Source organism: Rhea americana, unplaced genomic scaffold, assembly GCF_003343005.1.
Source record: "Rhea americana isolate MKP2758 unplaced genomic scaffold, rheAme1 scaffold_90, whole genome shotgun sequence".
In the NCBI taxonomy this organism is placed as follows: Eukaryota; Metazoa; Chordata; class Aves; order Rheiformes; family Rheidae; genus Rhea; species Rhea americana.
The window spans coordinates 1,823,120-1,847,777 of record NW_028187089.1 but is presented as its reverse complement, the minus strand read 5'-3'; the positions used below and the strand labels follow the sequence as shown (position 1 = coordinate 1,847,777).

At 44.6% G+C, this 24,658-nt stretch overlaps 1 protein-coding gene across 1 annotated transcript in view; it reads right to left on the bottom strand.

The window, feature by feature from the left end:
* The window catches only part of LOC146584682 (exocyst complex component 1-like), a 37,798-nt gene that overhangs the window by 12,690 nt on the left and 450 nt on the right, over positions 1-24,658 (bottom strand). The window contains exons 2-9 of the mRNA XM_085324226.1: positions 23,444-23,571; positions 17,944-18,103; positions 17,314-17,507; positions 11,847-12,074; positions 9,683-9,815; positions 7,688-7,797; positions 5,574-5,723; positions 5,370-5,463 (exon numbers count right to left, since the gene is read on the bottom strand). Coding sequence (XP_085180352.1) covers positions 5,370-5,463; positions 5,574-5,723; positions 7,688-7,797; positions 9,683-9,815; positions 11,847-12,074; positions 17,314-17,507; positions 17,944-18,103; positions 23,444-23,571 — 1,197 coding nt within the window. The remainder of the gene's footprint in view (positions 1-5,369; positions 5,464-5,573; positions 5,724-7,687; positions 7,798-9,682; positions 9,816-11,846; positions 12,075-17,313; positions 17,508-17,943; positions 18,104-23,443; positions 23,572-24,658) is intronic.

The window sequence follows — 24,658 nt, the reverse complement described above, 5'->3', positions numbered from 1 at the left end:
GGACCCTTTAATAGCCAAGCCATCTCTGCACCTGCAATGTCCCTCCATTTTAATAGCTTTCTGAGCAAACCCAGCTGTGCTTTGGCAGAGAGACAAATTTTGTGGGTTTTTATTTCCTATTACCCAGCAGAATTAAAGTCCCTTGCTCAGAGCCCATTAATTACTTTGTAAGCTAGGAACGAGGGCCTTTTTATCCTATACACAGTCTTTGTTATTTCCTTTTATTTAGATAAAAGCATGTACTCTTCCTCAGGAAATGGAACCTGATCACATTATTTTGTAAGCCATGGATCGCAGTTTGCTTCCCCACCACAGATTCCCAGGGCTTGCTTGCTGCCACTCCGGTTATTGGTGCTTATCAGGAGTTCCTATTTYTAAGCAAGAAAGAGCACATTTCCCCAGGAAGTGCTGTGTCCAGGCATCAGGGAGTCCTGAGAAGAACATTGCCTTTTTTATTTACTTGGTTTACACAGTGTGGCAGGTGAGCCAAACCAGATGCCTGGCTCTGCTGGGCCGAGTGCAGAAACCACACTGTGMATCTGTATCCTTACTTGTGAGGCACGAAACAGCTTGCAGCGGGTTGTGCAACCGGCTGGAGGCAAATTGGTTCTGACTAGAATATCTCCTCGACACTTTCTGGGGGACACTGAGGGAACACTGTCCTGCAGACAGATGGGGCAAGGAGCCGTGCAGCCTGGCAGGATGACGAAAGTACTAATTACAGTGATAAAAGCAGGCTGGGACTTTGGAGTCCTTAGCTGTAGCTGCAGCTTTGCCACAGGTTGCCAGCACARTATTAGGTGTATCAGCTGTCTGCCCAGCTTTCCCAAATAGCTATCTCACCAAAGGGCAAACTGAATAATGGGGTGCGTATCAGAACAGTCAGAGTACAAGCTTCAGGAAACTAGGACCATGAGCCAGCAATGYRCCCCTGWGRCCARGAARGCCAATGGTCTCCTGGGGTGCATTGGGAAGASTGTTGCCAGCAGGTSGAGGGAGGTGATTCTGCCCCTCTATTCAGCCCTGGGGAGGCCTCATCTCAAGTACTGTGTCCAGTTCTGGGCTCCCCAGGACAAGAGAGACATGGAGCTACTGGAGAGAGTCCAGCGCAGGGCTACAAAGATGATCAGAGGGCTGGAGCATCTGCCCTATGAGGAAAGGCTGCGAGAGCTGGGCCTCTTCAGCCTGGAGGAGAGAAAACTGAGGGGGGATCTTATCAATGTGTACAAGTACCTGAAGGGAGGGTGTCAAGGGGACGGGGACAAACTCTTTTCAGTTGTCCCATGTGACAGGACAAGAGGCAATGGGCAGAAACTGAACCACAGGAAGTTCCGCCTGACCGTGAGGGGGAATTTCTTCCCTGTGAGAGTGACGGAGCGCTGGAACAGGTTGCCCAGAGAGGTTGTGGAGTCTCCTTCTTTGGAGATATTCAAAGCCCACCTGGATGCAACCCTGTCTAACATGCTCTAGGTGACCATGCTTGAGCAGGAAGGTTGGACTAGATGATCTCCAGAGGTCCCTTCCAACCTTACTGATTCTGTGATTCTATGAGTGTCCTCTCGTAGGTTCATCCAAGCACTGCAAAGGTGAGTCCGTGACTCTACCATCTCTTTCTGCTCGCTACAGTGACTGCTCTGTTGGTACWCAGATCCCCTCTTCCAAATAGGGTGGATCTATGAGAAAAAAGATGCTAAGTACTTGGGGAGGTGGAGTTCATCCTACACGAGCAATCAATGCCAATGGTGCACCCACAGCTGACTGTCGGCATAGGTAGGGCAAAAGCAGGTGAGCGCTGGAGAGCCACATGAATTTGTCAAATCCAAGTTATCTGCGGGTCTGAGTGGTCCTAGAGAGTGAATTAAGGTGATGATCAGGTACACATTTGGAGCATGACAGGGTGGATTCTCGATACTGAGTAATTGTCTGCTGTGTGTTGGGGCCTGCCCTGATCTGTTATTGCATAACCAACCTGGGGAGATCTGAGGAAGAGGAAGGGCATGCCTCCCAGGAAGCATACAGACAGGACGTGGTCCTCCTCTGGACCCTCRATCTTGGACAATAAATCCTTGCAAGGTGCAACAACCCAACACAAGCCCATCACCATCTGTTTTGACTAYCTGTTAACAGGCTCATGGGGGAAGTATGTTACTTTATAGTTCTTATGAAATGCTTTTCTTTATCAGATAGTTCATTATCCCAGTATTATCCTAGAATTACTGTTACAGTCTGATTTTATTTTTCTGTTATCTTTTTACTGTAGTCTTTCCTGAGTCCTCCAGCTTCAGTAACAACTTGTAGCAACAAGTAAATTGGTACAATACAAAACAGCATTACAAAGAAAGAATTTCCTAATAATTTTTCAGAGCATCCCTTTGATTCTATTGCCTTATTATTGTCTTTTATTATTACCTTTATTATTGCCTTTTATAACCTTGTTTTTAAATTACAAGGAGGAGTAAAAATGTCCCATTCACTTTTCCTATATATCTCATTTTTAGTGCTTTTTATCATATCATCCCTTTTCTGCTGGAAATAGCAGAGAGTCATTGATCCATTTTCAGAGTCTCATCATAATTATCCCTTACTTGTCTGCCTAGTTTGGCAAATCATTCTGACCTGGAAAAATAGGTTTCTGGTGACTATAAAGAGTTTTTCTGGGGTTGTTAATTTTCTCYATTTCTAGCAAAATGAAAAACTTTAATTAAGAATTAGTATTTGAGCATGTGGTAAAATTCGACTGTTTCTCTTCTTTCCACTTCTCTCTTCCCCCYCCCCCMMMAAAAAARRGGGGGTCACATTTTTATAAATGAATAGAAAAAAGGAAAGAAAGTCCAACTTATCTTCCTTTTCCCTTCCTCCTCTTTCCAATGGAAAAATATTTTTAGTGATTTTTTTTTAAACAAAAAGGCTTCAGGACATTTGTGCTCCATTGCAGGTACATGTACACTTCTAGCRCTGACTCTTGTGAATGGTAATGCAGCTCTGAGCCCAAATGTAAAACAGCTGGTGTGTGCTCCGTGGCAGCGGCCGGGCTAGTTTTCTACACAATACCACCCTTCATAGTCAGCAAGACTGTGTGCTCCAACTAGAACTATGTCAGCAGGTTTTTCACATGTTACTTATAATTTAGTGAATAGTTAAAAGGATTATATTTTAAACCAAGCATATTGTAGTGATATAATCCCCCCTCTCAAAATGCATTTAGGCAGCTATAGAGAGAATACCTCCTTGGCAAGCAATTACTTTGGTATAAGTTCTTCAAGTCTCAGCTTTGCTGATCGCTTGTTAAACTACAAGCTGTGTCCAAATCGCAGTCCTAAAGTACTACGGCACATCATCATTTGATCCCCTTGTCTTGAAGTTCCCTGATTTTTTGGTATATTTTCTGGTTGTTTTTCCTTCCCGGGGAATTGGGYAATGGATAGAGAACAGGGGGAGCCTGAAAAGGTGGTAGGTATGTTGGGTCATTCTAGCACAGATTTGAGGTACGCTCAGGGAGAGGAGCTGAGAGGTGCTCCTGTGTCCCTCACTTCACATACARCCTCTCCTGGATGGGCTGACAGGTCTGTGCTGCTCTGCAGAAAAACACCAGATAGGACTGCTAATCCTGGGAATGGAAAAGTGACACCAGCCCTTAGAAATGACCTAAATCGCCTCTGCTCTAAAGACTGGAGATACCTCAGGAAGCTCTAGGGAATTTAAACTGGACTTTGCAGGCTGTCCGGACCATTGCTGCCTAGCACCTCAGGTTTGCAGCCTGAAACTGTGGGCTCACCCCRGACAGGAACCCACAAGGAAGTACTGGGAAAGTAGCGAGGGGTTTGAGTAGACACAGCACTCTGTCCAGTTSGTGCTTTTCAATGCTCTGACCCTTYATCAYTGTAAGGATGASTTCCTGCAGCCATGATGMAGARTAAAATGAGYRGTAGAATAAAATGAGCTCCCCCACCGGGTGGAACACAGCACCAGTCAACAACAGCAAAACTTGGGACACAGTGGAAGCTTCCTGCGTAGTCCTCAAAGTGGGAAAAGCTGCTGGCAGAAGCTCTGTCCTGTACCCTTTCTTGTGCAAGTTGCTTCTAGCACAGGTTCTCCCTGTCTCTGCTTGGGACTCACCAAGTTCCTCAGAGACCCACAGAGCAGAGAGCAAATTACAGCAAGACACCCAGATATTACCACTGTCCTTTACARCCAATTCGGAAACTGAGGAAAAATGCCTTAGGAGGCATATAGAAGTGGAAGTGATTTACAATGATCTGATCCTGCAGCCAAGTGAGTTTCAGGCAAGCTTGATCCAGCTTCCTGTGATCCAGRCTCAATAACCATCCTTTATACCCCTCAGGAATGGCATGTCTTTCACCCCAGAAGACAAARGATGGGGCAAATATCATGAAAACCATGTGTCAGCTGGACAGGGGCCACTGGTAAAATCACTGTTATGTGATCAGCCCAGCAATTACAGTGAGGCAGATCCTTTTGCTTGGATCCTTCAGTCGTTAGGCATAAGTCCTGTTTCCTTCCCTAGGCTTAGTCCTCCAGCTCCAGCCAGACCATACAGTGTTTCCTGGGATATAGACACAGTGATAAAATAGATGAAGAGYTGGAAGAAGGAATGATAGCATTTTGTTAGACTAAACACACAAAGCAAATCGGTTTTTGACATTCAACTTGGGCCAAGCTGGCAGGGAATTTTGCATTACAGTACTTTGTTTTACTAAAGAAAAATGTGATTTTTGCAAAATCAAACACTTCCAGAGGCAACAGATCAGTTTCTCTTTTTATCTTCAGAAAAGCCTGACCGGAATATTTTGAGTCAGATGCAGAGATTACTGTTGAAATGATCAGCTTGGGACAACATGGTCCCATAGTCAACTCACTATGAAATCATCCTGCTCTCACAAATACTGCTATGAATACACTTGTGTCTTTAGGGACAGGTTTGGTGCCATCTCCTTATGGGGGAAAAGAGTGTCTAAGGAGGCTGTGACCAGCTCTGCTAGCATGAAATAAGGCCAGACATTAAACTGGTATTCACCTACCCCCTCTCTTATGACTCCTCAAGACATAATCTCAGCTACCCATGCATATTTTTTGAGTCCTAAAAGTGGAAGTCACACAAAAGCTACAGCTCTGAGMAGCATATAAACTATGTTGAATAATACATGGAGCTAAGGCTCACACATACACACTGCCTGGTGTAAATCAGAGTCACTTTGTCACTTGCTGCCAGCTGGAGGCTCAATCTATAGAGGAGAAAGTAAATTCATCCAACAAAATCTGGGGAAAGAAAATGTGATGGGGAACTCTTGCCTACTTACAAATAAAACACTGCTCAGCAGCWCAAAGGTCATATCTGCAGAATTACTTACTGGTCTTTCTTCTTCCTAACAAGAGGGTTTTGGCTTGTTCAAAAAAGGCTTTGATTTCCCTATCATAGAGTCTGCCGAGGTTCTGGGTGTAGACCTGGAAAAACAAGGAAGACATCATCTGTCTGCTTCATGAAATCAAGCACTCACCACTGGTTTGACTAATCTATTTCTAGTGGGTGGTTTGCTGAAAGGTTTCAGTCATACCTTGGGGAGATCGCAGAACAGAACTGGGTTGGCATTCCTCAGCCAGGCCATGAGTGGGGTATAGTGCACCAGCTCCTCATGATGGAATCTATGGCTCGGCGCAGCTAACTTGCCAACATGCTGGAYGAGAGCTGAGACTTGAGCATTTCCCTAAAGCAACAGAAATAGCAGAAAGAGTTAAACAGACCATAGTCGTGAAAAGTTGTCCCTCCAAGCATTGGGAGGTGAGTGTGCYTCTGGATGGGGATGCAATGGAGTCGGGGAAGGATGCTGAGCAGTCACAGAAAAAATAGCCTGATGTGATGCATCTGTCAGGGCCTGGCTATGCTGGGACATAACATTCACAGAAGCAGAGTCATGCAGGTGGGAAGGGGACTCTGCAGGTTGAAGTCCAACCGTCTGCTCACATAGGGCCCAGTTGCAGTAAGTTGCCTGGGGCCATATGCAGCTGAGGCTGAAGATCCAACAGCCTCTCTGGCCTGTGTTTCAACACTTGATGACCATCATAGGAGGAGTTTTCTTGATCTTGTATCAGGAATTTCCTGTCTTCCAACTTGTGCTGTTGCCCCAGGATTCTGTCCTCAGGCACCTCTGGGAAAGCTCAGGCTTTGTCCCATCTCCACTCATCCATTAGGCAGCTGCAGGCAGTACTAAGTGCTCTCTTTTCTCCAAACTGAATAGACCCAATGCCTTTGGCTTTTCCTCATACCTCCTGTGCTTTGCATTTGCCTTTGTTGAACTCCTTACACTTGCTGCCAGTCCATTTTTCCAGTCTAAGTCATTCCCAGCATATTGAGCACTCCCCCTGCCCCACTTTGGCATCATCTGCAGATTTATTGGTGAGTGCAGAACTCTCCTGTGTTGAGGCTGTTAATAAAGACACTGAGCTGTACTGTCCTCAGTATTTATCCCTGAAGAATGCCCCTAATAGTCAGTCATCAGCTGGACTTTGCATCACAACCTTCTGAGCCCAGCAGTCCAGCTAATTCTCCTTCCACCTTAATATCTGCTTAGGCAGACTTCAAGTCTCACCAGTCTGGCTAGAAGGGCACGGTGGGAGACTATGTCAAAGGCCTTGCTAAATTCAAAGTATACAGCATCCACTGCTTTCCCCTTGTCCACAAAGCCAGACATCTCATCTTAGAAGGGATTGCTGAAGAAGAGGTGGAAATTCAGTCTGTATGTACAAGTCCATAAGGGGACACAGATCAAGCAATCAGTGCTGTGCTGTTGTCGCAGGCCACATATCTGAAATAAGAGTATCACAGCCCAGGATGTTCGGGTGAGGTTTCTTGGGAGGCAATTTGCTGTGATCTTTTAGACACGTTAGAGAGAGATGATGGCAGAACCACACAGCAAACCAAGAGCACATTTAATAGCAAACTCTACTGCTGTATCCAGACTGAAGTTCCTACACTACATATGAGACCAGCTGCAACACAAAGCAAGGGCATCAGGTACTGGCATTAAGAAATTAGCTGCAGGACAGCTCTTTCCAACAGTCTGCAAGAGTATGCAAACCTTCTCATAGCAGACACTTATATCCAGCTGGCACGTAGTTTCTTCTCAATCCCATCAGGTTGGCACCTAATTGCTTCTGAAATCAAGAAAGGTAACCTTTTCCTTTCAAATTATTCTCCACAGAGATATTGTCTATCATCTTTTTTTAATTCCAAGGTGAAGACTTGAAAATTTTAATCAAAGGTTCCAAGGACTGATTTTTAGTCTGGTGTTTTATGTTGCAAATGGACAAACAACAAMCACCACTCTCAAAGCAAAACAAGATAATTTAACCCCAAAATCTTTAGGCCTAAACGTTTTTCTTTTCAGCATAACCAGAGGATTAATAACTGCCATGGGAGGGAAGCCTTTCAGATTAGCCTACTATATGCAGAAGTATGCTGAAGTGAAAGAACCACTTTAGGTTTTCTTCTGCATGCCTGCAAAAGCAATCAGAAAGCTGAGATGGACTGCAGAGTGAAGGTATGTGAAAAGTCTCTCTGGCTTTTTGGGGTGTACTTTTATGTTAGCATTTCCTATATTACTGATATTATGTGACCAGAATATTCAAATCTTTCAGAATTTTGGTTTGGCGTATAAAACGTGAAACCTACCTGCAGCTCAAAGATGTTTGTAATATGACTGATGAAACTGTTTTCAAAGTTCTGCTTCAGTGTTTCAAACATGATCAGCTGCTCAGCTACAGACTGTAGCTTCCGGTAACCTTGAAAGTAAAGGAGAGGGTATCACTGTATGGAGCGGCAGACTGTTGTGCTCAAAGACAAACATCAGTCAGCACACTAACTAATAAGATGGTTCTTCAAGGTGTGAGTCCTAGAAGAAATACTATGACTTAAAGCCAACAAAGGGAAAGACCTGCTATAGAACTACACTTAGAGAGACTGGGAGGGAGTTTAAATTAAAAAAGTACAGCAAAGCATTCATCAGCCACGGTCAAGTCCAAATGCCCAGTCGCTGCACAAGAAAAGCTTGGAATTTCATGCCCAAATCAAGTCCCTGTACCCAGGCAGCTCTCCAACAACACCCACAGTGTTATATCCACAGTGGATACTGCTACAAAGAATGATATTTTTTCCATATTTAAATGGACAGCTGGGCTGTCCCAAGAGATCATAGTTTCCACACCCTTCCACCAATTCCTACCCTAACTGTAAGAGTAGGTAAATTGTTGTACAGGAATGGCTCACAAGCATGCCTTAAACCCCTGTATTTAGAGGAAGAGTTTAGAGGCTTATCATAAACTTGCCTCATCTTTAAGACTAACTGGACCAGCCGGTCCATAAGGTCCGGGCATGGAAACAAGCACTCTGTGTGCCCAGATACATTGCGCTGTATTCTGCCTGCCACGGGGCTGCTTCTGAGCATGGAGGCTCCTGAGCAAGGAGGAACCTGCTGATAGAGCATGAATGCACCCACTTGGTCATTGGCAGCATAAATTGAATTTTTCTCAGAATGAAGCCAGTCTCTCCAAACTATTTTTCTCCATGGATGTACAGAAGTAATCTTACACTTGCTTTCCCAATCCTACTTGAATGCGCTTCTATGTGTGGCTACTTAAGACTTTGAAAGCTTCAGCAGGATTTTCAGAAAAGAACTGTCCCTGCAAGCTTGTTTTCCCAGCTAACAGAGGTTGTGAGCACCCCCAGATACAAAGCAAGAAAATAGTGTTTATATGTCCACAGCATATGCCCTGGGTACCCCTAGATCAGTGCCACTGCTCAGGTCTTGCTAGGTGGGAAAGCAAAACCCTCTCAGAGCAGCAAGAGCCAGCTGTTCCATAAGGGAAGGTGAACAGGGAGCTGAGGGTGACCCCAGCACAGGCCATGCCCACACCAAGCGCAGTGCTGCAGAGTCTTAACGCAGCACACAGAGCCAGGTGCTGATAACAACATCCACTGACTGCCCAGACCAAGGCAGATGGTGAACCAGGTCCGTGGGACAACCAGGGAGCCCAGTTAGGAGCAAAAGGGGACAGGACCAAAGAAAGGGCTTTAGGCATGTATACCTATGAAGAAGCTCAGGCAGGGRCAAAAGGCCCAGAGTTGAGCTGAAATAGGCAGGGAGTGAGAGTGGGAGTCCCAGGTGGGACTGATCGTGGACAGTAAGGCCTGTTAGTGCCCTAGGGCCTASACAAATTTGCATCACTGTCTTCAGGAAAGAAAGTGAGCAGAATAGTGAATAGTATTCCATATGGGATCAGGAGAGAAATAGCAGGTCAGGGGAAGTCTGGAGCAGCCAGAAACTCCAGCTAAGATGCAAGGTCCTTCCCTGTAGCAAGTTTCCCATCAGAGAAGACTGACATGGAAGGGAGGGAGCAACTTGCACTTGGCATCACAGCTACTGCTTTGCATGCAGATGCATGCGTTCCTTCTATTTCTTTTCTACTTTGCCTCAGGCAACCTTTAGGGCTGCCTAGGAAATGTGTGAGATAATCCTTGGAAACATCACCTCCACAAAGACCTCTTATTTCAATGATTCAGTGAGTGCCTGCAAGGGTTGGGCAGTACTGGTGCTGTGTGTGCAGCATAGCTGGCTGATGAGCCTACGGCTCTGCTGCTTGCAGACATAAATATCTGCCCTCTACTTACCAGGCTGTATCTGAATGTTCATGCAGGCAGATAAAGCTTCTGCTGCAGCAATACAGGCTTTTACTCTGCTGGGACTGGAAAGATCTCCTTGGCTCAGGGCCTCACAGTGTTCCTTGCTGAGATCAAGGTGAGTCTAACAACAAAGCCATAAGAGAGTAAATATAGCATAACCATCTTCTCAATCCTCCCTCCAGCTTCTGTGGGATGTCCCACACTGTGAGGATGCAGATATGCAGGGGAAGGGTGCAAGAGGATCTCCAGGCACTGTTCCAGCTTCAAATGGCCAWGTGCTACCTTAAGCTGCTGGGTTGCATTTATCCATCAAGAACACTGGGGTGCTCTTTCCCCACCAAAACAAAGGTCTACACAGCAACAATAACAGAGATCCTAGAGCATGATGAACCTCAGCATGAGTTCCTAAAGGGCTGGCATCCTTGGTATCATAGCTGGAAGCAAAGTGGTGGGGAGGAGAAAGGATTTAGAGGTGGAGCATGTGGAGTGTCCTGATGTGGCTCCTAAAAAGGACTGTTGAGTCTCACTCCATACTCATCCTCCACCAAAATCTAGCTGTAAACAGGCATGTGGTGACCTGGGCAGGGATGTCCCACATGAGGCCAACATCTTGTTTCTGTCCCACAGGGGCTGTAACTTACACTGTAACTCTGCACACCAACACCAGCCTACTGGTGCACCCTAGCTCATGAGGACACTAATTTTTCACTTTCAAGGTCCCATCCATATACTATAACCCCAGAATTCTGGATATGGTACAAACTCGGCAAAGACAGCTGCAGCCCATAAGGATGAGGAAATAAAAGCATTGCCCATTAAAAATAAGAAAAATGTTCCAAGAAAAAGTTAAGGAAAAAGCAGCTTGTGCTACTCAGAAATGGAAAGGTTAATGGCATAGCAATCACCATACTAAGGGGAAGTGAGGGTTAGCTGTACTATTGTAACACATTTTTTGCATCTATAGCACATTTCTTTTGAAAATAGTTGCTTTCCCATCTTCCCAGGGCTTGTCAGGAGTCTTTCTACTAACTGATCCTTGGGCCASTGTCTCTATGATTATAAGGTGATGCAAAGAAAAGTACCATGAAGGCTGCTGAGACAGATTGACATGCACAAAGATTTATTTTCAGGGTCCATAGCTGATGGCAGACTGACTTAACCATAATGCTACTTCTAAAGGGCAAGGAGAAGAAAGTGAAAGAGAGAAAAGGAAAGGAAAAACTCTCATCAGCAGGAGAAGCAAGAAGAAGAGAAGCAATGAGGTCCCTAGACAAATAACCTCTCCCAGGCTCCTCTCCAGTGCAGCAAGGAGTCCCTAGGATGTTCTTCTCATAGTAACTGTATAGTTTTTATCAGAACCCACTCAAACTCCCCAGTAGATGTTCCTGCTCATGATGYACTTTATTATGCAGCTCTGTTTGCAGCACCCTTTCATCAGGGAGATATGTTACATGCTCTACCTCTAATTGCCCATTAAGTTCTGTACATCATATTACTAGGTAATGCTTATTGGCTATTGAAATGACTATTATCTATTAATAACATCTACTAAACTGTTTTTCCCTAGTATAATGTTATAAACTCAAGGCTGCCAAGCAAAAAGAGGAAGAAAGCAGTTACCATCAGTGGCTATTGCTTCCCACAAGAAACCCCAGGAACCAGACATGGGAACATAGACATAGAGTCTGGGAATTGGCAGGTACGAGGCCATGAGGGTATCAGCAGTTTGGATGCGAGGATAAAAGCACTGCACCAGCAGCCTTAGTGGRTGTAAAAGGAAAGTCACAATGATGCCAGTGAAAGGTGGATTGCAGGATCACAAGTGAAAGGTGACAGAGCTGAAGATGAAGGGTCCTTGGCTACATATGTTAAGGCTCATATACCCATGAAAATGGTTTTGGGGGACCCTTCTACAGCAAAGGACCACAGTGAGGATACTATACTTCATGTCTTCTGCCAGTCTATCTGCAGCCCATTCCACCTATGTGGCCATCATTGTGGTATCAAGAGAAAAAATTTCCTCATTTCTAGGCCAGAGGAGCTGTACACCCTTTGCAGACAGACAATAGTTTTCAGGGTGTTTGAGGTTCMCTGGAAGCTTTTCTGATAGATTCAACAGGCTGAAGATTTGTGCATTTGCAAATCCACATACTGTGAGAAAGAGGATCTCATCCATCAGTTTTGTCTTGTTGGAGATGATACGATGTAGTAAGGAGTTCTCCTGGTAGATGTCATCCATCTGCTGCTTCACGCTTCCCAGTAGCTCATCATAGATTTGCAGGGTGTCCTCCACTCTGGCTACCTCTGCCAGGGCCTCATCAATGGAGTGCATCAGCTGTGTCACCTGATTCTCAGAGGAGATAATGGCCCTAAGGTTGGCCTGTAAAATGCAGAAAAAGAGAGCTCCAGCATCATACCGTGGTTTGATCACTGCCATCTCCCACAGGACTTTCACTGTTATATAAAACTGAGCCAAAGATCCTGACCCTCACCCTTTCAAGTCAAATCAGAGCTCCTGTTATTGTAAAGCTGAAGAAGCTACTACAATTGCACGTGTTCTGCATTGCTACCTGCAAAAGATCAATCTTATCTTGGCACTCAGCTAAACTCTACATTGGCAAAGGTCTGCAAGTCAAGCACCAGGTCAAAACAAGACCCTTCCCTGAGAGTAAGATGTATTCTCAGAGGACTTCTGATTGACATGACAGAGAGGCTACTGCTGAGTCTCCAGGTGAATCCCGCTGTGAACAGAAAACAGTCTTTGTGGATTTGGAAAGGGTACCAGGTCCCACTGACTTCTGCACCCCTGCCTTTCTTTCTGTGCATTGGAGACATACCATGAGGATACTGGATGGAGTCTCTGACCCTTAATTCTCACAGCTGGTGAAGTCCTGTAAGGAATCTGGAGAGGGATCTAACATTTGTTTGTCAATCACAAGACATATGTAACAAATTTTTTTACCAACACCAGGGCCAGAGCCAAGCCAAAGATCATAAAAATGCTTGTCACAGCACACTAAACAGTCAACGCAAGTATTGAGACTGCTGCTAGCTTGTTGCTCAGCTGAGCTCTGGCAGTGGAATTAATAAACAGTTAAATCGTGCATGAAACATACACATATACATGTCTCAAATAATAAAACTGAAGGTGCTATCTGCTGAGGGAGGTCTCAGACATTTGTTTTGACCCGTAGTAGAGATATAACTGCATGTTAATCACTGCTGACAGGCTCCACTAAAGACTTCCAAACGTTAATTGTATCATTTCAGAGCCTAAGTACCATGCAGGATATCAAAGAAAGTAATCAATAGACATGGGCCTGGGAGGCTTGAAGCTTCCAGTCTGCTATTTTTCTTTCTGTTAACAAAGCTTTTAAACAAGTTTGTCTTTGCTGATATTTCCATTAGCTGATGACTTTTTCATTAAATGAAAGACAACACCAACGGAAGCATCTGTATTCTCAGTAAATCCCATGCTCAGCTCTCTGATGGAGAACGCTTGGAAGGAAAGTAAAGTCCTATCAACYCAAGTTAGGCCTCTTTTTCCAAGTGCTGCATCTTATGATGACAAAGACACAGTTCCTCACTTCCAAAGGGGAAAAAAGAAGGCTTATTGACCAGACAATCTGCCTTTCTCTGAAACAGGCTCCTGCTTCCGTGGCAAGTAACCTCTGCTCACTGAGGTGGCTACCYGGTTATTTGCTATCATAACTGACATGATGATCTGGTGATTCGCAAGAATCCTTCATGACTGCCTGGCTAACGTGGCTTGGATCTAGCCCTGTGCTCTAAGTTAAGCAATATCTCTATCCCTTCAATCAGGATTTCTGCAGAATAGATGCTGGGGATCTATAATCCCTGTGATGACAAGTTTCTCTTCTTCAGGCACCACCTGCATTGCTGCTCTGCTGGTAGCCCCTGATCTAAAGGTGGTACAAAGACAGTCTCACAAAATAAGAGCTCCAACTGGCTCTTTAGTGCCATGCCTTGGGGAGGGCTGGCCCCGGGTGAGATGCTGTTGGAGCACGTGAGAGTTGCTCTGCAGCCCAGAACTGTAGATTACACTTTACCATGATAAATATGGTGCCATTTTAGGAAAGACATAGCTGAAAGCATGGAGAGAGGACTGGGGGGAGTGGCTTAAGCCTTAGGAARTGGCTTCAGCCTTAGAATGGCAGATTCACAAGACATCTGGAAAGGTCAGAGGAATTCTGTAGAAAAGAAAAGCCTGAAATCTAGCAAACATTTTGATCACTATAAAAGGGTACATACAGGTATTCTACAAGGAGTGCAGGACAGCAGGCAGAGGTTTCACTTGCCGACAGGATCAGCAGTCAGGTTTGAAGTTGGACTTGCTTATCCATGCAGATATTTATTTCAAAAAGCAATAACAACATTAAGTAAATGTTCCTTTTGCTCAGAGCTCARCCAGCTCTTATAAAGGTCATCATGAAGGACCTGCCAGGGTGCAAACAGTTTCTGTTCCCATCCTGCTGCCTTCCAGCTTCATACCAGGGACTCTGGCCCACGACCACAAGTTCAGTCTGGGTCTCCATGTTTTATTAGAGTGCTCCTAAATTATAGCCATAAACCTGCCACAAACCTGTCACTGCTATGCCTTCAGATTGTCTTATTAGGGCTTTACAGACCCACAGGGGGGTCTGCCTAGAGCAAAGTAGCACCGATGAAATTGGCAGGGCAACTGCTAGCAGAAAGGGCTCCCCGGAGAATTATGGCTCAGATAATGGTAATAACTCTCCTGCTGGATATGGTGCAAAGTTGCAGAAATCTGCGTGCGTTTCAGCGGGTGCTGGGAACCTGTAAGTTCATAGGAATACCAATGTAAAAATCAGTGCTCCAGGCCTCCCAGGTGCAAAGGCCATGCTTTTATTCACTCCAAAGCAAATAAGCACTTCCTTACTGTTTGCAAAACGTTTTGCAATCCCCAGAAGAGATCAGTTAGCAGAGGCTTATTAGTATTGTAAAAGAAGGCTAGGTGTTATCACTGTGATGTAGTGAAAAATATTTAAATATATGCAAGTCCTAGTCTAATGTATTAGCATTAATAACACTTAATATCCTAGATTAATCTTCAGAAATAGAAATGTCTCATTAATTAATTTGTATTAACTGTAAGTGACATTTGTTCATTAGAGAGCATTAAAACAATGTATTTGACAGTACCTTTCATCTCAAAGAACTTAAAAGAGATTTATTATTTACCCCATAGGGTATTTTACAATTTGGAAACCAAGCTGCAAAGTGCCTGTACGACTTGCTGAGAGCAAGCAGTAAGTCCATCTCAAAACAGATGCTATGAGTTTGGCTTTTCAGATTAGCTACTACATTTTCAAATGGATATAAAAGTACATTTTGGGAATAGAGCAATACTGGCACTGAAAGAGGTACGATTTAGGGTTTATGATTKCTAGTACATTTTAGGGTATTTCCTCTTTAGGGTATTTATTTTTGCCTGTTGTTCTTCAGTGGTCTAACGATAAAATCCTAGAACCAGTTATACTAACATAACATAAGATCTCAAAGCAGCTTTGCTCCATCACTCAAAGAAGCAAGTTATCTTCCAGAAAAATGTAATAAACTATGGCAACTCCAATAAAGGTAAGAGCRCTCACTAGTCTGAAAATAATGTGTTCTTTCTCCATTGTCCCTTTCTGTTACAGTTTATCTTTTATCTTTTTTAATCTTTTCCTGGTTCTGTTTCATTTTTCCTGTTTTCTTCCTCTCCAGCTGCTGACTTTCTCCCGTCAGGGATCATCATTGCTGCTTTCCTCTCTTCGAAAGAGTTTTTGCCTGTCAAACCAGACTTTCTGCTCTTCATCATCCCCTACTTTTCACATGCACTTTCATCCCCTCCCTCCCTGCTCAGCAGGCTTTGTCCTTCCTGCCCAGCTAGTGTCCGTCCTGAGCTTCCCAAGGTAACTAATGTGCATAAGCTCAAGCAGAGCACAGACAAGACAGGAATTTCTGGTATATCTGTGGTAGCCCTCATTTCKTTTTCCTCATGGCAAAGTCAAAGACTGTACCCATTGCTTCCATGCATCCTGCTTGCTGAGGACTGCACTGGACCATATGCGCCATGAGCTGCAGACTTGGCCATGGGTTTGGCAGGAGCCCAGGGATGTGGAGCAGGACACAGGCAGCAGGGATCTGGCAGGAGCTGCCGGATGTGTCTGGCAGGCTAGCCCTCCCCAGGCGACACCCTGACCTGCGGGCTGGACTGCAGCTTTTCAGACAGGAAGGAGAACACACACAACGTGGATACAGTCACCACATTTTCACCTAAAGGCGGTTTCTGTGTATTATTTYCAGATGTGGTTAAGGTTGTTGGATTGCTCCAGCTCCTGCTGAACACTGACCTTGCTGGACACGCAGTTGTAGATCCAACAGTAAKGACCAGAGGCAGTGCCCCAGGACAACTTCCTTTTGCACTGGTGACTGCAGAATTGATGGGCCTAATTCATGCTGCCTGAGTGGGCTGCCTACACCTTCTTTGCAATCAGAATGAGATCTTAGAACTCCCCAATTTCATCTTCCTTATTCAGCAAACCCCAGAAAGCTCCTCGTCATTTTTCTCCACTCTTAGTCCTTATCCCATCTGTGTACAGCCCTCAGAAATTATAATTCTATACAGTTCCTCATCTCATGGATTCTACATCTTGGGCTTCCTCTGTTCAGACTCTTAAATGAGAAAAACTGCTGCTGAGCAAAAGTCTGTCTGTCTCTCTTCCTCTCTTTTCAGTAATGTATTACTTCTCTGTCACCTCTCATAACAAAGACTCTGATGTCCTCATGCACATGTTTGTGTACAGACTGGTGCTCATATCCTGCCCCACAGCTGGGYATGTGCCACTATTTCTGTTTTCCTTCTTTGCAAAAGTGACAGTAGTTTCATCTGCCTGAGATGTCCACAGCTGAGTCAGACAGTCTCTATATTCCCTCTGCAGTCATTGGGAAGAGGCCACTCAAGCTAGTGTCCAAGGACAGTTAAGCTCAGCAGAGAGAGACAGATTGGTATCTGGCTGCCAGGCTGCAGCATATGTTAGCCCCAGCTTATTACCTGGCTACCTCCTACAGAATGCACCCAGGTCTTCCTGAGCCCCCTAGACTTGTCTGGACGGCTGTGTCTGGGAAGTATGTCCCCAAAATCTCCCTGCTGGATATAACAAAAGCTCACCAATGTTGATCTGATAGCTTATAGCAATTTGCATTCATTTTCTGCAATACAGATGCTGAGATCAGGCTGAGATTCAGCATTTTCCTGCTGGGAGCTGCAGGCTACAGCAGACGTGCCTTTGAATCCTGAATGGCTTCTGCTGCAGGCTTGTGGGGTCCCTAAAAAGTTACTGGCTTAGCCCCCACAAGAGACAGGCAGCCCCAGTGCAGTACACACTGGAACAGAATTGACCCTCAAGTGAGTAGTGGTGTMCTCCGGACTGCAGTGTGATATGCCTTTTGAGCTGAAATTTTACACCACTAGGATGACGTTCTCTTGATCAGATGCTTAAACACAGGAGCTGCTGACAGCCAGTGACCAGTCTAGTTTCCCTTTAGGCCAGACAAATCTTTTCCTGTTGAATCATAGTCCTTGACCCCCTTACCTCATCCAGCACATGGAGATCATTGCTTAGCTGCTCTGCAAAGGCCACAGAATTGTTCACAATGGGCTCATACTCTTCCATCAGCTTCAACATGTCAGCTGCTTCCTTTGGGGTCATCTCCTGGTATGCGCTGAGCTCTTCCTGGCTTTCAGTCTCTGCAGTGTCCTTCCTGTCTTCTTGATGCCTTTGTCTCCCTGCATGGATGGGGGAGAGACAGAGGTGACCACAGACTTCTAGTTATGACTTTTTTATTAGTCCTGCAGTCCCAGTCTCATCAAGTTCTGGTTGGGTCACAAGTGATGTGAGTCCAGTGGTCTCAGTCTGCTGATCAGTTAGAAAAAAATCATGGCGTACAGTAAGCAAGGCAAAGATGTGGACGGAAAAAAAGGTTAGCTTTGTAAGAGGCACAAAATGGATGTTTAATTTGAGTTCTGGCTATGCTTTCATTTGTGGACCTCTCAGGGGGTGTATGCAGGGACACATTTGCATGTTTGCCAAACAAAGCTGATACAAATTTCAGAGACAATCAATCAAATCCAATTCCAGTCAAATATACTGACAGGACAGAGGGATATAGCGATGATGTAAAAAAGCCCACTCCAAGTGAAAGTGATAAGGAAACGTAATTACCTTCTACTGTACAGGATGGGACATTCACAAATGTGATACGACTGGAGAGAAATCGGTGATTCAGCTTCCACAAGCATCTGATAAAGGCTTTCTTCTCATCAAAGCTGCTGGCAGTCCACTTGTAAACCTTATCAAACTGCAGATCAAAATCCAGACTTGCCTAGATRTCAACAGTTAATTACTTCAGCAATTAGAAGGCACTTGCCACACCGCATAGACTTAATAGGTTTGCAGCCCGTTTTAATGGCAGCCACTAAATATTGTGAAAACAACTTGGGCATCAGGAGGAAATGTACCTGTATGTCGAAGGAGGTGGAAGGGGGTGAGCAACACCCTGAAGTTACAGTTTCAAGCTTTGGGGTTTTCAGTGGCCCTGGGAGGRCACATTGCAAATGGAGACTGGCACAGCGTTTAGCTGTCACAGGAGAGCCAGCTGTCTGCATAGCTCGATGGTGCTCTGACCCCTTCAGCTACAGAGACAATCCTGACACCTCCTAGAGGCTACCTGGTACAGAGGCTGGCCCACACGTGTTAGGACGATGCCTACAGGGAGATCAGGTGCTGGAAGAAARGCTAGCATTTCTGGTCAGATCTAGTCAGGCCTAGATCTGCTGGAGGCAAAGATGAGATATTGTCCTTAGTGTCCCCAGCAACACCAGATATGACAGACACTAGCTGCATTATGCTCAGTGTAATTGAAGGCAAATGTTTGATCTGATTTCTTTCAAATAAAGGATTCACTGACATGTTTTGTACTTCCAACTGACAGCAGATGATTTCTCTAGTTAACAGCAGTTAACTGTATTCTTGTGTTTCTTTCTTGCAGATGAAGTCCTCTTTCCCTGGATTTGAGAGTTGTGTTCACAGCATTTTGCACACAATAATAGGGATGATAAAAGCACTGACAATRAAAGGATGCACATAAATTTTGACACTAGAAGTGGGCAGTAGAACACCCATAGTGTGTCAGACCAAGCATTCAACCAGTCCCAATATCCTGTTCCAGTATGCTGGATTCTTTTCAGATTATATAAATCTCTCACCTTTTACAGCAGGTTTTGGTGAATGAACACTGATGTATTTTGACAGTGGCAGATGCTTGGGAGAAATGCTTTCAAAGGCCGAGTCCACAGTTATATTGCCCTCACGATTCCCTGCCAGCTTCCAGCAGCCTGTGACCTAGCAGCTTGCTGAGCCAGAGGTTATATCTATAGCATTCTGTTCAACAACCCTTGAAGGGCCTACTGTCCCTGATTTCATCTAATGGTTTTTTGAACTCATACATAGTRTTGGCATCTACAGCATCTTGTGGCAATAAGCTCTGCAGTTTAATGATGTGCTGAATGAGAAAACTCAAAGTATTTGGAGTTAAGCATGCAGAGTAAACCCAAGACACACCTTGTCTGCCTCTGCAGAAATTCCCTTCTACAATCCTCATCCAACCTGGAATCTCAAACTTTTCTTCACCAAAGAATTGAGAACATCCAGAGAAAAATCAGAAACCGTTCTCCACRAGCTCTGTCCTGACATTGCCCCACAGCACTGTGGGGCTTCACATGTGTGCTTCACACAACATCTCTCAGTGGTACCATTTCTACCAGCAGAAGGGCAGTTTTGTAGGAAAGTGTTTTCTCTCTATAGTGGCAGAGTTACTCTGGAGACATTTGTCTGGCATGGGCCTCACTGAAGAAAAGGTAGGGGAGAAAAAAGCAAGCCAGTCCCTCAAAATACCATCTTTCAGTCACTTGGTCCAAAGCAGTAGCTGCTGTAAACACAGGTTTTAGAGAGCTGACTGCAGCTTATCTGGAAAACAAAATTTCTGGGAACCATAAGGAAGGAAAAAAGGATGCCAGATGCCCTCTTYTGACACAATGACTCAAGTGTGCCAACACAGTCCTACACAGGAGCTGATGTCTCAGATGCTTTTCTAATAGTTTCAGAGCCCTTATCTCAATGAGGAGTAGACAAGACAGGATSATTTCATACTGCCTACTGGGGTCTCCATCCTGCAGGCTGTCACACATGGCCAGGATCCATCAGGCACCAGCCTGGCCCCAGATAAGGGTTTTTCCCCAGCTGTTGTCAGTCTGGATTTAGAGGCTTACTTTCACCTTCCTGTGAACTAGCAGGGACTGGATGGAGTTAAAAACTGGAAAAAACAAACAAACAAACAGAAGGAGCTGGAGCTCTGGCGCAGGCCATACACTCTTTTAGCCAGACTCTCGGTTGATATGTTCTCCTTTTTAACATGCACAGATTTATGGCCAGGAGGCAGTATTCCCTGGGTCATACTGGCTTTGTGAGCCTTTTTATCTCCCAACACAGCCAGGCATATGGATATTCTCTGAGTTTGGTTTCCTGAGAACTTCAGATTACCACAGTGAAATGCAATGGCTCAGGATATTCAGGAGCTCAGAGAAAGAGATGTTAACTTCCGCAAAACTCTAAGCTCATGAAGGCTCTGTAACCTGACATTGCTGACAGGACTATGTCCTCCTCTCCAGTTTGGCTACTCTATTACAAGGGCAAAGTGAGTTCATTCTGCACAAGGCAAGGAAAGCAGTGGCCAAGCCTGACACAGAAGTAGGGGAAATTTCAACTTCTCTCTCCAATCCTAACATAAATTTCAGGGATGCTCTTTCATCCAGMGTTTTTTCTGGGATGTGGGAAGTCACAGAATGGTTGGGGTTAGAAGAGACCTCTGGAGATCATCCATTCCATCCCATCTATTCAAGTAAGGTCACCTAAGGCACAATGCCCAGGAACTCTTGAAGTTCTGTGCCCTTGAAGTTGCTACAATGGAAATTGCCCCATTTTCTGTGCTGCAGCAGCTGCACGCCAGCTCTGGCTTCTCCAGAAGGTCACCTAAAAGAACAGGAGCATGGCCTGCAAAAAGAGTGCCCTTGGTATTTCCCTACACTGTTTTAYGTTTACATTTACATTTTTGTGTGTTGATATCTATGTATCTATGCCCAAAGGATATGGCCCCATGCAAGCAAACCCCAGCCATGGGAGACCTAGGATTTGCCACTAACTGGTGTGTGCATGGAGAGAATAAGGGAAGTTGCTGAACAAGGAACATCCCACAGAAAGAAATGCCTTCTCACACCACCTCATTTGCAATGCGACATGGCCTGATCTCTTCCTCTGAAGAACTTAGAAGCAGCACTTCTTATTACTGTTGATACTAATCATAACAACAGACACAGACTTTATGAGGATTTGTGCAGTCCTACAATGCTTTGAGGCTTACTTTCTAAACACCTTAAAGCAATACATCTCTCCCCCACACTGCTTTGCAGGCTTGGTAGCAGCCCCTGGAACAGCATGGAGCTGTGATGTCTGGGGGAGGAATTTATAGTGAGTGTGGTTTATAGCATGCCTTATGAGGAGCTATTAAAGCAGGGAGGCATCTATTAATTGCTTCATAAATATTAATACTGTTTTAGTCATGGGAGCTGCAGCTTTAAATAGTTCTTGACTTGCAGCATCAGGCCTTTGATGGTCCCAGGGGACAGAGAGCTCCCGGTACATCAAAGCAGGCCTGATGACCGAGCCCTTGATGTGTGCGTATTGAATATTGACCCATAAACTGGCATTTTGCTGTAGTCCTTACTGTCTGCGTTACACCAGTGGAGGGCCCTTATTTCATTAATGGACCTGTCAAGTCATGCAAGTGGGAGGGACTATGCTAACTTGGGGAGTTTGCTTTGCACTGGAGTTTCTGTTCTGGGGCCCTGAGAGACGTCAACACGTCTTGGTTGTAGCCTACAGCTCCAGCCTCTCCTCCACCTGAGGATCTTGTGCAGTAGCTGCAGCTGGAGAGTAGATCTCATTTGAGGAATAACAGGGACCATTCTGATTGTCTGTGTTCAAGAAAGATGAATTTAGCCTGGAAGAAGCAAAGAAGAGGGTTCCTGTCTTGATGAAGGAAACAGAGAAGTTAACGCAGACAAGGAGACTAAGAGGTTGGTCTGCCTAGCCTACCAGAACGAAGGTTAATAGAGGAGGTGATTGCAATCTAAAAATACATTTGCAAGGGAGAAGGGTTTTCTAATCTAAAGGACAACCCTAGCACAAGAACAAATAAGGATGATGTAGCTAGAAATACAGGCTGGAAGTCATAGGAAGGCTTTAGCCATCAGGACATCAAAATTATTCATTTGCCTCCTAGTAGGAGGGGTTTCAAAAATATAAAACACTTCAAGATAAAATACGATCACTTTATGTTATTAAGCTTGCAAATAAGGGGGAGAGGACTGAAAGACCTGGAGATATCTGTTGTAAATCTCTCAGGAGCCCAGGTAGTTTAAAAGACTTGATGGAGTCAGACTCATCTCCTGAAAGAAAGCTCAGGCAGGATTAGAGTATCTATTTCTTCGTGCATGGAAAGACATAASACAATGGAGTATCAGTTTAGTTCTACCTGTAGCATCTGCCCTGCAAACCTGCAATAGTGATTTTCCTTTCAAGCATGCTGTGCGGATGTACTTTATTTGTCCTGGATGTAGAGCTGAAACGCTATTCTTTTACTCATTTATTTCTATGCTTGTGAAACCCCAGGCACTTTGCCAAAGCCCCAGAACATTCACACTAATAAAAAAACTAATTATAACAACTTTAACGACACTCTGCCAGCCCCAGCAGGAGAAAGAGGATATCTTGTCCATGCTTTCTTTCCCAAACAACTTAATGTCATCCTAAAAGTGCAAACTCATAGCACTCCCTCACTCCATCTCTCTATAATCCTTCTTTCACTAAATGCTTTCATTTAATTTTTAAATACCCTATGCAAATATCTCTCAGGAAGCTTTGTCAACATGGATCGACAGATGGGCCTAACAATGTGCTCTGCAAATGCTGGAGACCTGACAAGAACAGTGCTGTACACAGCCCATCTCTCCAGTCTCTAAATGAGGGTTGCTGCAAAGAGCTTTGGAAGATCCCTGCCTGAGACAGCTGCCCCTGAAGATAAGGAGAGTCTTCCCATTGATTTTAATGGAAGCTATGTCAACACAACAGTCACCCACTCACTGATCTCCCTACTCTGGCATCCGGCCAGTATGACATTTCCTAACCTAGAGAAAAACAGGGATGAATCGGGAGAGAGGAAATCATTCCACCCTTTTTTGGCACATATCTCTCCCTGGAGCAAATGAGTGAAACGAGCACTGCAGTAGGATTGAGGAACTGTCCAGGGATGGAGATACCTCTGTTCCTGATGGTTTGGGAAGCAGCTCTGAGGAAAAGCAGAGGGCTTTTAAATTTTTCTTTGGTGAATATTTCCTCAAGATTAGCGTCATTCAGTCTAGTTCATTATTAGATTAAACATGAGACCCTCTTGGCCCTCTTCCCTCCATCCAAACACATGGGCTGACCTCCAGGGGACTTGGGTACCCAGAACCCCTTATGGATCCGGGCCTGTGTCTCTCTAGCTTCATATTCTTTTCTCCTTCCCACCATGACCAGTTCTGCCCCTGATGCAAAAGATAAATCCTACCTGATTGACAGTCTTGCCATCTACCAGCTTCAGCTCTGCTAAAGTCCATCTGTTGGCTATCTTGTATTGTTCTCCTCGGTCTACCTTGACCTTCTCTAGAAACGGCTTCACTGGCCTAAAGGCATCCACTGAGGATGAGGATAGAAAAACAAAAAAAAAACAAGAGCATGGTATTGTTGTTAGCCCACTACACAGCTGTTCACTGTGATTGGACAGGTACAGACAGACACATGGACACTGATTTTTCATTGAGACTGCCAGATGGGCAAAGGGCACTGTACTGAGAGATGATACGAGAATTCTGCTACTTTTCTATTTGTTGAATATTTCCATATGGGAAGTGGTCTCTAGGGTCTAATACAGCGTACACTGCAGTCAGTGGAGGGATTCCCRATAATTCCAATGAGTTTTACATTATGCCATTGTGCCATGTGCAAGGCATATATTTCAGCAAGGTCCAAATGTGACTAGAAAAGAGAGTCCTAGCAATAGAATTTATGATAGTTGCATACCACATTCTCTGCATTGTCACTGCATTGCTTGACTGATACCCACACTTACGGATTTATACCATCAATGAAGCCTGCCCTCCTGGTAGAGCTGACTGGTAAAAATTCAATAACGGTGTCAATTAGCTCACAGTCACCTCTTGGTTCATCTGGGAAGGATTCCCTGCACCTAATTCTGCTTATTATGATTTAGATCTCCTTTCTGAACTAGATGTCTTTAATGGAGAGACATGAGCAATTCCAGAGGTGATTCATGTATTTTAGATGCTGCTCATACTGTAGTTGTATCACCCCTTAGAGAGACTCCTCCTGTCCTTCATTGACTACAGAGGGAGTTAAGTCACTTAGGTCAAACGCTATGGCTAAGATTATTTGAAATTAATCTTACAGTAGGTGACTATACTGTCCAGAATTTCATTGGCAGGAAAGCATCTCCCCTATAAGTTAGTCAAAAAAAGCTACACCAAGAACTTCTCACGTACTGCAGCATTATGAAGAAACTACAAATATATAGACCAAAGGAGATGTAAAATTTCCCAGAGCACTTTGGATCCTGATCAAATAGCTATATATTCCCGAGACATTTGTGTCCTTTTGAAACTTCCAGCAAAACTATGTAGAAAGAGAATGAAGCTGTAATTTTGTATTATGTTAGAAGAGGTTTGTTCCTGACCTCTAAAGACAGATTTAATACAAATGTAAATGA